Source organism: Nerophis ophidion, linkage group LG17, assembly GCF_033978795.1.
Source record: "Nerophis ophidion isolate RoL-2023_Sa linkage group LG17, RoL_Noph_v1.0, whole genome shotgun sequence".
Lineage (NCBI taxonomy): Eukaryota > Metazoa > Chordata > Actinopteri > Syngnathiformes > Syngnathidae > Nerophis > Nerophis ophidion.
The window spans coordinates 50,787,499-50,801,894 of record NC_084627.1 but is presented as its reverse complement, the minus strand read 5'-3'; the positions used below and the strand labels follow the sequence as shown (position 1 = coordinate 50,801,894).

Sequence of the window (14,396 nt, the reverse complement as noted above, 5' to 3'; positions counted from 1 at the left end):
TGGATCCACTATGGACTGGACTCTCACTATTATGTTAGATCCACTATGGAGTGGACTCTCACTATTATGTTAGATCCACTATGGACTGGACTCTCACTATTATGTTAGATCCACTATGGACTGGACTCTCACTATTATGTTAGATCCACTATGGACTGGACTCTCACACTATTATGTTAGATCCACTATGGACTGGACTCTCACTATTATGTTAGATCCACTATGGAGTGGACTCTCACTATTATGTTAGATCCACTATGGACTGGACTCTCACACTATTATGTTAGATCCACTATGGACTGGACTCTCTCACGATTATGTTAGATCCACTATGGACTGGACTCTCACTATTATGTTAGATCCACTATGGACTGGACTCTCACTATTATGTTAGATCCACTATGGACTGGACTCTCACTATTATGTTAGATCCACTATGGACTGGACTCTCACAATATTATGCTAGATCCACTATGGACTGGACTCTCACTATTATGTTAGATCCACTATGGACTGGACTCTCACACTATTATGTTAGATCCACTATGGACTGGACTCTCACTATTATGTTAGATCCACTATGGACTGGACTCTCACTATTATGTTAGATCCACTATGGACTGGACTCTCACTATTATGTTAGATCCACTATGGACTGGACTCTCACACTATTATGCTAGATCCACTAGACGTCCATTGTCCCCACATCTGCGGTCCTCTCCAAAGTTTCTCATTGTCATCCCATTGGGTTGAGTTTTTCCTTGCCCTGATGTGGAATCTGAGCCGAGGATGTGGTTGTGGCTTGTGCACCCCTTTGAGACACTCTTGATTTAGGGCTATACAAGTAAACATTGACCGATTGATTGATTGATTGATTGATTGATTGATTGATTTTCAATCCGACCCGACGTATGTTCTACATCATTTGTTTTAGACCTCTAACATCAAAAGTGTCGCTGCCATTATGTTGTGCAGAGTTGGTTTTAAAAGACTGTAAGTCCTGAACTGTAGAAAGTATCTCATTGGTTGAAGTCTGCGCTTTTGGCTGTTGTTTGAGTTACTACGGTAATCTTCTTCAGAGCATTTTTGACAGGAACAAGTCAGAGTGGGCGGGGTTTGTTTTCAGAGCAGCCAGCCAGAAACATTGGTGTCAGAAACATATGCGGAAGTACATTTTTCAACAAATTTCTACATAAAAATGATAATATATCATATTGTTGGTGTTTAGTACACTTTGCATTCATATTTTTTAATTATTTTTTTTACATGCGTTTTGCTTGATTGTAAAAAACACACCTCTGTGGAGGAGCTGGTCTGAGACGTACAAGAAGAGCGACGTTCATATGTTGTTAATATTCAGTGTTTTATTGTTCATAGTTAATATTGTAAATCCCTCTTACTTTATTTTAGTGTACATTTTGGGTGTCCCAAACTGTAAAATTCCCTTCTGTTTTTTGGGTGGTCTGTCATAATGTTTTTAGAATTCTATTGGACATTTTGACTTTTAGTATTAGTGTTCCTGGAAAAAAAAGGGACCGAAACACTAGGAGTGTAACGGTACACAAACATTTCGGTTCGGTACGTCCCTCGGTTCAGAGGTCACGGTTCGGTTCTTTCTCGGTACAGTAAGAAAACAACAAAATATACATTTTTTGATTATTTATTTAACAACTTTGCTAAATCTTCCACCAAAAATATTGTTCTTAGTGGAATATTTGATGTGAAGTAATGGGAACCTTAGATAGGTCAATAATTCATAATAACATTGATTTTGATTCAATATTATGTTTTGAGCAATGACAGTTTGAAAGAAAAAAAACAGCTTTGTTTTATTAGTCAACGTTGCAACTTTTTCTAAATTATATTTAGCCTTGAAGCTTTTTTATTTCACTGTTGTTTATGTTTTAGTTTATTTTAATAGTATTTTTAGAATGTGTTGGGCTGTGGGCCGCAAATGGCTTCCGGGGCACACTTTTGACACCCCTGCTATACATAATAAAAAAAAAAAGTGATAAATCTATGTTTAAAAAGCAGAGCCTGGCGACACATGCGCGTTTATCATAACTCTCTCACTCTCTCTGTCTCTCCCTCACCAATCTTGCTGCATGCACCACTTTTTTTTGTTGTGTTTAACCCCTTCTTAACCCTGAACGTACATTGAAAATACACGCAACCCTAACTTAAAATGCCGGACATTTGAGGCATTTAAGAAACTCCACCCGGACAGCCCCACAAAAGAGGACATGTCCGGTGAAAAGAGGAGGTGTGGTCAGTCTATCATAGCCTAGATGTTGCTAGCATGCAGTGTGTTGTTGTTTTTTGGATTGATTGAAACTTGTATTAGTAGATTGTACAGTTCAGTACATATTCTGTACAGTTGACCACTAAATGGTAACACCTGAGTTAGTTTTTCAACTTGTTTAAGTCGGGGTCCACCTTAATCAATTGATGGTGCCTGGGTGTGCTTTGTTTACAAAACAAGGTGCGCCGCTACTTAATATGTCCGTGTCGTTCGCTTCACCTCCGAACTGAACCGAAACCCCCGTACCGAAACGGTTCAATACAAATACACGTACCCTTACACCCCTACCAAACACACATACTGTACAGCAGATTATTACAGCTAAGTGTGTACATGTGAAGTACACACATAAGTTTCTCTCAAATGTCGTCCCCGAGTCCAAATATTTTCCCAGCTCTGAGCTAAACTGATACAAGCATTTAGTTGCATGGTCAAAATGTCACCATCATGAAATGTTATTTTGATAAGCATTTTTCCTGAAAAGCTGACATTTTTGACAGTTGATAAGCCAGAGCGTTTCCATTAGCCACCATGACATTTGTAGTCATTGTTTTTGGATGGTTTGTCACCAACTTGTCATGGATGTCATGTACTGTAACTCTGACTGATGTACATCACTTCAACTATTGCATTTTGTAAATATAATACAAACCCCGTTTCCATATGAGTTGGGAAATGGTGTTAGATGTAAATATAAACAGAATACAATGATTTGCAAATCCTTTTCAAGCCATATTCAGTTGAATATGCTACAAAGACAACATATTTCATGTTCAAACTCATAAACATTTTTTTTTTAGAATAATCATTAACTTTAGAATTTGATGCCAGCAACACGTGACAAAGAAGTTGGGAAAGGTGGCAATAAATACAGATAAAGTTGAGGAATGCTCATCAAACACTTATTTGGAACATCCCACAGGTGTGCAGGCTAATTGGGAACAGGTGGGTGCCATGATTGGCTATAAAAACAGCTTCCCAAAACACTTTCACAAGAAAGGATGGGGCGAGGTACACCCCTTTGTCCACAACTGTGTGAGCAAATAGTCAAACAGTTTAAGAACAACCTTTCTCAAAGTGCAATTGCAAGAAATTTAGGGATTTCAACATCTACGCTCCATAATATCATCAAAAGGTTCAGAGAATCTGGAGAAATCACTCCACGTAAGCAGCATGGCCGGAAACCAACCGTGACCTTCCATCCCTCAGACGGCACTGTATCAAAAACCCACATCAATCTCTAAAGGGTTAGGGTTGGAATTGGGGGTTAAATCACCAAAAATGTTCGCAGGCGTGGCCACCACTGCTGCTCACTGCTCTCTTCACCTCCCAGGGGGGATCAAAGGAGATGGGTCAAATGCAGAGGATCATTTCACTACACCTAGACGGTCATTACTACTTTAACTTTAACTTAAATACAGGACAACATTTTTTTTTAACTTTGATCAATTTAAAAAAGTATTTCTTTTTTACTGTTGTTAATTTTTCCACATAGAATATGGATTCTTAAAATATTTTTTACATGAAAATACTAATTCAGGTATGCAATTTTTTGCGTTTTGAGCAGGTTAAGTGCAGCCCCTTTCCAAGGATTTTTCAGCTGTCAAAAATAAATAAAAAGTGATTTCATTCTACAAAACCTAAAACCAGTTGGCACATTGTGTAAATGGTAAATAAAAACAGAATACAATGATTCGCAAATCCTTTTCAACTTATATTCAATTAAATCGACTGCAAAGACAAGATACCTAACGTCCGAACTCGAAAACTTTTTTCCATCCATCCATCCATTTTCTACCGCTTATTCCCTTTGGGGTTTTTGTGCAAATATTAGCTCATTTGAAAATGTATGCCTGCAACATGTTTCAAAAAAGCTGGCACAAGTGGAAAAAAAGACTGGGAAAGTTGAGGAATGCTCATCAAACACCTATTTGGAAAATCCCACAGGTGAACAGGCTAATTGGGAACAGGTGGGTGCCATGATTGGGTACAAAATTAGCTCCCATGAAATGCTCACTCACTCACAAACAAGGATGGGGTGAGGGTCACCACTTTATAAACAAATGTGGACCAAATTGTCAAACAGTTTAAGAAAATTTCTCAATTAGTTATTGCCATGAATTTAGGGATCTGGAGAAATTACTGCAAGGCCGAAAACCAACATTGAATGCCCGTTACCTTCAATTCCTCAGGTGGTACTGCATCAAAAAGTGACATCAGTGTGTAAAGGATATCACCACATGGGCTCAGGAACACTTCAGAAAACCACTGTCAGTAACTACAGTTGGTCGCTACATCTGTAAGTGTAAGTTAAAACTCTACAATGTAAAGCAAAAGCCATTTATCAACAACACCCAGAAACGCCATTAGCTTCGCTCGGGCCTGAGCTCATCCAAGATGTACTGATGCAAAGTGTAAAAATGTTTTGTGGTCTGACGAGTCCACATTTCAAATTGTTTTTGGAAACTGTGGACGTGGTGTCGTCCGGAACAAAGGGGAAAATAACCATTCGGATTGTTATAGGCACAAAGTTCAAAAGCCAGCATGTGTGATGGTATGGGGGTGTATTAGTGCCCAAGGCATGGGTAACTTACACATGTGTGATGGTATGGGGGTGTATTAGTGCCCAAGGCATGGGTAACTTACACATGTGTGATGGTATGGGGGTGTATTAGTGCCCAAGGCATGGGTAACTTGATGGTATGGGGGTGTATTAGTGCCCAAGGCATGGGTAACTTGATGGTATGGGGGTGTATTAGTGCCCAAGACATGGGTAACTTACACATGTGTGATGGCATGGGGGTGTATTAGTGCCCAAGACATGGGTAACTTACACATGTGTGATGGTATGGGGGTGTATTAGTGCCCAAGGCATGGGTAACTTACACATCCGTGAAGGCACCATTAATGCTGAAAGGTACATACAGGTTTTGGAGCGACATATGTTGTCATCCAAGCAACGTTCTTATGGACGCCCCTGCTTATTTCAGCAAGACGATGCCAAGCCGCGTGCTACAACTAGTCTGACCTGCCTGTAGTCCAGACCTGTCTCCCACTGAAAATGTGTGGCACAATATGAAACTTAAAATACCACAAAGGAGACCCCGGACTGTTGAACAACTTAAGCTGTACATCAAGCAAGAATGGGAAATAATTCCACCCGAAAAGCTTCAAAAATTGGTCTCCTCAGTTCCCAAAGGTTTACTGAGTGTTGTTAAAAGGAAAGGCCATGTACACACTGGTAAAAATGCCCCCGTGCAATGTGTTGCTGCCATTATATTCTAAGTTAATGATTATTTCCCAAAAAAAAAACAAGTTTCACAGTTGGAACATTAAATATCTTGTCTTTGCAGTCTATTTAATTGAATATACTGTAAATTGAAAAGGATTTGCAAATCATTGTATTTTTTATTTACGAATTACACAACGTGCCAACTTCACTGGTTTTGGGTTTTGTAGATGCACTGCTTCTAAAATGCCCATAAAATGTGGTACATGTCTCCTGCTTGTTTGAAAACTGAGTGAAACGTCACAGGTAGGAAGAAGCATGATAAGACACACCTGCGGTAAAAACAGTGTCTAGCTTATTACTATTATTATTATTTTATGTATTTATTTATTTATTTTTAATACACTGTGGCACTTTGAGGTTGTTTGCCCAATGTAAAGTGTTTTTTACAAATAAAATCTATTATTATTATTATTATTATCTCAATGGTGATGTCCCATAACGTACAGGCAAAATCCTAATTTAAATAAGGCGGTCTGCACCACTTTACAGTCTTAGTAAATCACACGCTATGCCCTTTTATAGTGTTTGTCCATCCATCCATCCATTTTCTACCGCTCATTCCCTTTCGGGGTCGCGGGGGGCGCTGGCGCCTATCTCAGCTACAATCGGGCGGAAGGCGGGGTACACCCTGGACAAGTCGCCACCTCATCGCAGGGCCAACACAGATAGACAGACAATATTCACACTCACATTCACACACTAGGGCCAATTTAGTGTTGCCAATCAACCTATCCCCAGGTGTGGGGATAGGTTGTGTAGTGTTTGAATCCGAGTAAATCTGTGACAGTTTCTCGTCTGTGGGAATCAAAGGTGAGAATGTTGCCTGAGGCTTCTTTTGTGTTTCCAGTCCTGTTGAGATGAACACGTCCTCCATGTAGTCCACTCATAAAAATATGAGGCATCCTGACTTATGGCTCCATTACTTCACCTCACACTCTACCATTGCCATGGAAACCATTCAAATTCCCAAGTGGTGTCCCACTAAATTATACTTGGATGCATTTCATAGCCCATCTCGCAAATGGATGGACAAAATAATGTGTTTCTTAATGTTCTGGTGGATGAATATTGCTGATTGCAAGGAGTCAGACATATTAATATCCATGTCATTGTTGCTAGTTGGCTAATAAGTGCTCAGCAGTACATCTTGCTAAACTTTCATAGAAAACATTTTGTAGTCCAAGTCTAATTCTGGCAGTACAAAAACCCAAAACCAGTGAAGTTGGCACATTGTGTAAATGGTAAATAAAAACAGAATACAATGATTGGCAAATCCTATTCAACTTTTATTCAATTGAATCGACTGCAAAGACAAGATATTTCATGTTGGAACTGAGACATTTAATTTTTTTGTTGTTGCAAATCATTAACTTAGAATTTAATGGCAGCAACATATTGCAAAAAAGTTGTCACAGGGCGTCTTTACCAGTGTGTTACATGGCCTTTCCTTTTAACACATTTAGTAAAAGTTTGTGAACTGAAGAGACCAAATCCCACAAAAAGGAAAACACCGCTGAATACTCAGTCTGGTTGTGGCTTACATTTGAACCGATACTAGTACCAAATCGGTATTTTTAAAAATGGCACCAGTACCTATACAATAAAAATCCTGCACATTTTTGTTAAAAATGCTTTTTTTTTGTTTTCATGGAATTTTGTGATTTTCAAATTGAATGATAATTTAGATGTAAATTGTATAAATTAAATGCAAAAAATAAATAACATCAATCTACAACAAACTGTCATAATTATTGTAGCCGTACAGAACATGCAAAAAAACACTCACTTGTTTTGTAATGTTTGATGCTCATAATTCTGAGTGTTCCTGAATGCAACTTTGCATCATGAGGAAGTGTTGCTACCTGCTAGTCTGGCACTGTGAGACTTTACTGTGTTATTAGGACTATTATGGCGTGTCACAGTCAGCAATCAAGTTTCAAAAGAGCGTCGGACCATCAGGACGCTGCATCACTTACTAGACCACTGCTCTCAAACTCATGGCCCGGGGGCCAAATGTGGCCCGCCACTGTATTTTATTTTGCCCTCAAAAGCCTGGGAATAATATGTATCAATAAAGTGCTGTAACGTTTCTTACTAAATTCTTACTAATGGGACGGCGTGGGGCATTGGGAGATCGGCCGTGTGCAACCCGAGGGTCCCTGGTTCTAAGGCTGGGCGATATGACTAAAAAATGTATCATGATATAAGTGTTTCATATCAGTCGATATCAATAATTATTGATTAAAAAACACTACTTATTCTAAATAAAGACCAGGAGAAAAAGTGTGAATTTGAATCCCTTTAGAACGAGGTCAGCATTATGAAAAACAGTCAAACAAATGAAAATACTGGTCGATGTGCAAATATTGACATTAAATAAATGTTTAATCCAACAAAATGTGCAACGTATTGTAATTAAGAAAAGATTAGTGTACAACTCAGGCTTTAAAGCCACATTGGTAACAATATATGCAAATAAAGAACAGGGTCATTAAGCAAGCAGAAAGAAACATGTCTTACAGAATATTGTAAACATCGCTGGTGGTAAAAGAAGTTTGTCGTGTTCCCAGACTTGTTCGGGACCACGACTTTGCAAAGTTTGTAGACAGTATTACTCTGATTCTTATCGGACTTAAAAAATCCAAAAAACTGCCAAACTGGTGAAGTGACGTTTCCTTTTTTATTTACAATTCCCTCTCGTGCTGCCGCACTCATATTCCCGTTTCCTTTCTCTCCTCGTCGTCAGCTGGCCGTTGTTGCTTTTTTTTTGTTTTTCCTGTTAGCATTTCCCAGAATTCCCTGCGTGATAGGTCGAGAGGCCAAAGCCCTTCCTCTGCCTACATCCCCCAGAATGCCGTGCGGTTCCGGCTTGGCCTTTCTCCCTATTTTTTTCTAACAGAATTTAGTGAAATTATCGAACGTTCTATCGACCCCATTTTCTATCGATATTGATCACATGTCTATCGCGATATATTGTTATTGTTTTATCGCCCAGCCCTACCTGGTTCAATCCCCACCTAGTACCAACCTCGTCACGTCCGTTGTGTCCTGAGCAAGACACTTCACCCTTGCTCCTGATGGGTGCTGGTTGGCGCCTTGCATGGCAGCTCCCTCCATCAGTGTGTGAATGTGTGTGTGAATGTGGAAGTAGTGTCAAAGTGCTTTGAGTACCTTGAAGGTAGAAAAGTGCCATACAAGTACAACCCATTTATCATTTATTTTTTTATAAATGCATTCTTTCTCTTTTATTTTGGGAGAAAAAAATGTATATGTACCGCATGTAATCGCAAATTATGTTAACTTAAATATTGTCTAATTATGCAAAAAAAAATATATTATCAAACATTCAAACCATTTTTTTTTATATATAAATACTACTACTACTGCTACTGCTACTGCTGCTAATAGTAATTATAATGATTTCAAAGCAACGTTTAACGTTTTCTTACTGAATTTATTCTTTCTCTGTTATTTTGGGAGCAAAAAATATATCTTCTCCAGGTAATCTCAAATTATGTTACCGGTAACTTAAATATTGTCTAATTATGCAAAAATATATTATCAAACATTTAAACCATTTTTAAAAAAAGAGAAATACTACTACTACTATTAATAAAAATAATAATAATAATAATATTAATAATGATTTCACAGCAAGTTATCCATCAAATTGTGCAATGTAAAAGTAGCAATAGATTTCATGGTAAAATTGTGAAATTAGCTATGTTTTTTACAGCATTTTTCTCTAAATGAAAAAAAACTGTACTTATTTTTACTATAATAAACTGTGGTGCCGTTTAGGTATTTACAGTAATACACTGAAACATTTACAGTTGTTGATTTGCTGTAAAAATCAAAAACAACAAACTGGCAGCTCAGCTCATAACATTTGTAAATTTTTAGTTTTTTTTATTTACACAACAAATGTAAATTTTACATAAAACATTTGGTAACAGAGCTGCCTTTTTTTTTTTTTACCATAAAAACATCAGTACTGTTTTTCCATTTACAGTAATATACACTAAATTTTGAGGTGAAATTATTGCTATTTACCAAATTTTTTTTACATTTTAGTTTTTAAAAAAAAATCTAGTAATAAAATGCATAAAACAATTGTGTAATAATAGTATTGACTGTTAGAAGCGGCGCTATGGGGCCACACATAACTGCCATGTGGCCCTCAGTGAAAAGGACTCTGACACCTCTCATTACTACTTTAGCACTGAATCCAGGCCTGGTAGTTACATTTCACAGTCTGGATGTCACCGCACAGTCGGAATGTTATCTTTCATTGCCCAACACTAAACCGTACTATATAAACTATGTTACACGCTATAATTCTAAACATACAAAATGAGTGTTTGTTACCCGGCTGACAGCAATGTGCATCTTTAATACAAAATATTGAGTATTGTTGTACGTTACAGTAGAACTGTAAAAGCAGGTTGTGTCTTCATATGTAATCAGCATTTTACTCTGCAGTGTTGGCTACATGATGGATTATTTATGAACTTGTACAAACTGCAGGACCGTGTAAAGCTGTCTGCTTCGGTCGGAGATAACGAAGCACATATAAAGGTTGTAAATGTAAATGTGTGGCCACTAATCACCACTGACCTAACCAAGCGGTATTTCATTTCTCCTCAGGTGTACACAGCATCCAACCCCAATGGGATGACGGCAGGAAAAAGCTTTAAGGTTCATCTGCAGCTTTGGGACACGGCCGGGCAGGAAAGGTGAGCTGCTGGTCAGACATCTTTGTTCTTCTTAGCTCCACGTTTTGATGTTCAAGCTACATTTGATCACTCACGCTACTAATTAAACTACTACTACGAACTACCGTACATTGCAAAATAATCTAAGGAAAGATCAGCCCATAGTGAATTATACATTGGGGAAAACTCTGTACTCAACGTTTAAAGTCAATTTATTGTTGAGAGAGAAACACAGTATGAAATATATAATCGTTACATTAGCATGACATTAAAATATGAAAGTTAAGTCAGTAAAAGCAAGCAATCACCAATCAATGTTTATTTATATAGCTCTAAATCACAAGTGTCTCAAAGGGCTGCACAAGCCACAACGGCATCCTCGGTTCAGATCCCGCTTAAGGGGAAGGAAAAACTCACAACCCAGTGAGATGTCAATGTGAATGACTATGAGAAACCTTGGAGAGGACTGCAGATGTGGGACTGGACCAAGTGGCTGTGGAGAGGGAAGTCTGGGCTTCTCTGCTTAGGCTGCTGCCCCCGCGACCCAACCCCTGATAAGCGGAAGAAGATGGATGGAGGGATGGATGGACATTACAATACAAATACCAATAGAAATATCGCTCGGTTGGTAGAGCGGCCGTGCCGGTAACTCCAGGGTTGTAGGTTTGATTCCCGCTTCCGCCATCCTAGTCACTGCCGTTGTGTCCTTGGGCAAGACACTTTACCCACCTGCTCCCAGTGCCACCCACACTGGTTTAAATGTAACTTACATATTGGGTTTCGCTATGTAAAGCGCTTTGAGTCACTCGAGAAAAGCGCTATATAAATATACTTCACTTCACACTACGCTATTGATAGTGAATAATATCAATAATTACCTCTATTATCAACAATACAATTGTCTCAAATGCGGCAATACATATATGGAATGTGACTTGAAATACAAAAGAAAGCACTTAAATGGAGGAAGAAAGAGAAGCAAAAATTCTATTAACCTTGCAGATTGTTATAGTAACATTAGTTTAAGCTTTGTCAGTGTGCCGAACAACGTTAATATATATTTGATGAAACGTGATTATATGCATGAGAGTATGTATGCATATGTGCTTGTAAAGTACAGTATGTTTGTACAGTGAATTGATGTACTGTATTTGTGTATGTATGAGGGAGCAGAGGTACCTTTGTATGTGGGGGAGTACCAACGACTGCCACTACAATAGTTTAATACCAAGTGCACTTTTGTGCATGATGTCACAGAAGATATTTCAATAAGTGTCAAATAAAAAAGAGCTGCATAATAGGAAATCAAATAGTGTATGTCCTTAGTTCTGTGGTAGGTTCCTGCGGACATTATCTCCTTCTGTTGTTAACTATTTTCTTCATAAGGTGTTGATTTGGAAATGGTTGCCTCTGCATTTCGTGGCTGTGGCACCAAACGGAGATATGACATGCAGAGTTTCAAGCACTCTTCAAGTGGGTGACTTTTCAAATGATGCTACAAATTAGCAGTAATGCTGCCTTTTGTAGCAACGCTTTTGCCCCACACTTGACAAATTACGGTTGTCTGTTCGACATATTCCCGCTTGAAGCCAAACCACTGCTGATTTTCTTGGGAATTGATTTTTCTTCCTTCATTTGTTACCAGATTGGCCCCCTTTTTCCCTGGTATTACCATTCGCACCACACAGCTAGCACCGCAGCTAACGTTACCCATGCCGCTACCTCTCTGCTCCGCGAGGTCGTATACGTATGTGACGTATGTAAGAATTTCTGCTTGTTTTAAGTCTCTGTGAGAAGGAGAGACAATTAAGAGTGGAAAGAGCCTGTAGTGTAATGCCCGCAGCTAAAAGCAACTGCGTGAGAACATATACTCCAATATCACCATATAGTCATTTTCTATATCGCACAGAGACAAACCCGCGATATATTGACTATATCGATATATCGCCCAGCCCTAGTATGTATGTGAATTTGTAGTTGCAATATATTTGTCTCCTGGTGTGTGCGGGAGCCAAAGTACAGCCCCAGCTGCCTGGAGAGCCCAAACCCAAAACACCTGGTGCGGTGGCCAGTGAGCAAGGGACCTTTGGCCCCGACACAGCCAGGCCGGCGAGCAACAAAAACCCCAGAGCTGGGCTTACTGCGCCCGGCAGAGGACGAGGCACGGGAAAAGCAGGGGACAGCCTGCCCCCAAGCCAGCGAGAGACCACACCCATGAGGGCAGAAAGACCGGACGCCCCGCCCCCAGGTGCCAAGAGACCCCCCGCAGCCGTATGGATAGACCGCCCCCGCCCCAACAGCAATCGGGCCGAAATATACGAGCCAAACCATTGCCATTATTTATTGCCGATTATTTTAGTGAAGGTCTGAGTTGTTGACTTTTTATATCAAGGTCAGCTGATTAACTGTACAATGAGTCATTTATTTACGGCATTTTATTTGTTTTCTTGGATTTTAAAGGTAAAAGGTACAAGTTTATCAGCACTCATAAAATAAACATTTTATAACGGAGCTTATAGCAGCGCTTAAGTGTCTAACGATGTCTTTTTATGACATTTACTTGCGGGGCTGCAGGTTCCGCAGCCTGACTACGGCGTTCTTCAGGGATGCTATGGGCTTCCTGCTGATGTTTGACCTCACCAGCCAACAGAGCTTCCTCAATGTCAGAAATTGGATGAGTATGTTGATGTTACACTTTGATTTGATTCATTTGAATTCAGTAGACAAATGTTAGAGGTTGTAGCATTTTCACCTTCATGCTTATATGTCAGAAAAAACAGCTTCATTATAACTTGTGGTCACTTTGCAGGTCAGCTACAGGCCAACGCCTACTGCGAGAACCCAGATATCGTGTTGGTTGGAAACAAGGCAGATCTGGCTGACCAGCGGGAGGTTCAGGAAAAACAAGCAAAGGAGTTGGCAGATAAATATGGGTGAGTTCTCTTATCAACTCAACAATATTATAGTATCACGTATTTTCCGGACCGTAGAGCCCACCAGATTATAAGGCGCACTGCTGATGAATTTTCAATCTTGTTTCATATATAAGGCTGTCAGGTTCAAACACTGATGACATCTATTAATCAGACAAGAAGCAAGGAACCAAACAGAGACAGAGTTCAATTTAGCTCATGAGGAGAACGCATGGCGCTGCACACTTAGTCACAGTCTCGCCCTACGCTCTAAGGTTCAGCTCCCGCGTCCCTCTTTTTATTCAGAGTTCCATAGTCAACATCACTGAGGCCACCTCTAAAAGAAGTGGTCACATATATCATGCAAAGCAGGTCCTTGTGAATTCATCTTGTCCCCGCTTCGTCTGCGTGTTGTCATCTTATCTTTGTTGAGGTCCTTGAAGTCCTTGGCTGTTAGCAGGCTAAAATAAAGATAACATCTGTGGCTGAGGCCTCCCCTAAGACAAAAAGTGTTGTCCTTGCATTAGTTAGAAAAAGTCTAACTTGTGCACAATAGCTAATAACTAAAGCAACAAACTTTAAGCATACTAAAGTTATTGTGATAATATATACATAATTATTCTAACAAAGGCGCACCAGATTATAAGGCGCATTAAAGGAGTCATATTATTTAAATTTTTTGGGTTTAGTTTTGTGGTTCTTTGGTCAAAATGTTGCATAGATCATCTTTGTTGTAGCGGTGTAGCGTGCAAGGACGGGAATGGAAGAAGCATCAAAAGATGGTGCTAACTGTTTTAATGACATTCAGACTTTACTTCCATCAATAACGGAGCAGCATCTCCTCATCCAGAAACAACAAAAACCGTCTGACTGGAACTCTCTAATAACTAAAGTTCCTTGGGTGAATAAAGTAAACTCACTACACCGGTATGTTTTAGCGCTTTCATGGCAAGTTTACTGACAGATATAAGTACAAACTTTACACTATTTTCGAAATGGCAACAGCGGAGGATGAATGTCCCACAACAAGAAAACAAAGAAACATAAGAAGCTTATCGACTACGGTTTCGGCACAAACTACAGGATTTATGCAGATCCCAAATACAGATCAGCTGGTACCAGAAGGTAAGAAAAGTTGCTTTTGCATAATATTGCAAAACAAAACGCCAGAGATG

The 14,396-nt window shown here is 39.3% G+C and overlaps 1 protein-coding gene across 3 annotated transcripts in view; it reads left to right on the top strand.

Annotated features, from left to right (window-relative positions):
- The window catches only part of LOC133536527 (ras-related protein Rab-27B-like), a 115,426-nt gene that overhangs the window by 94,284 nt on the left and 6,746 nt on the right, over positions 1-14,396 (top strand). For all 3 annotated transcript variants that reach the window (XM_061877146.1, XM_061877148.1, XM_061877147.1), the window contains 3 exons: positions 10,242-10,330; positions 12,884-12,987; positions 13,119-13,242. In XM_061877146.1, coding sequence (XP_061733130.1) covers positions 10,242-10,330; positions 12,884-12,987; positions 13,119-13,242 — 317 coding nt within the window. The remainder of the gene's footprint in view (positions 1-10,241; positions 10,331-12,883; positions 12,988-13,118; positions 13,243-14,396) is intronic.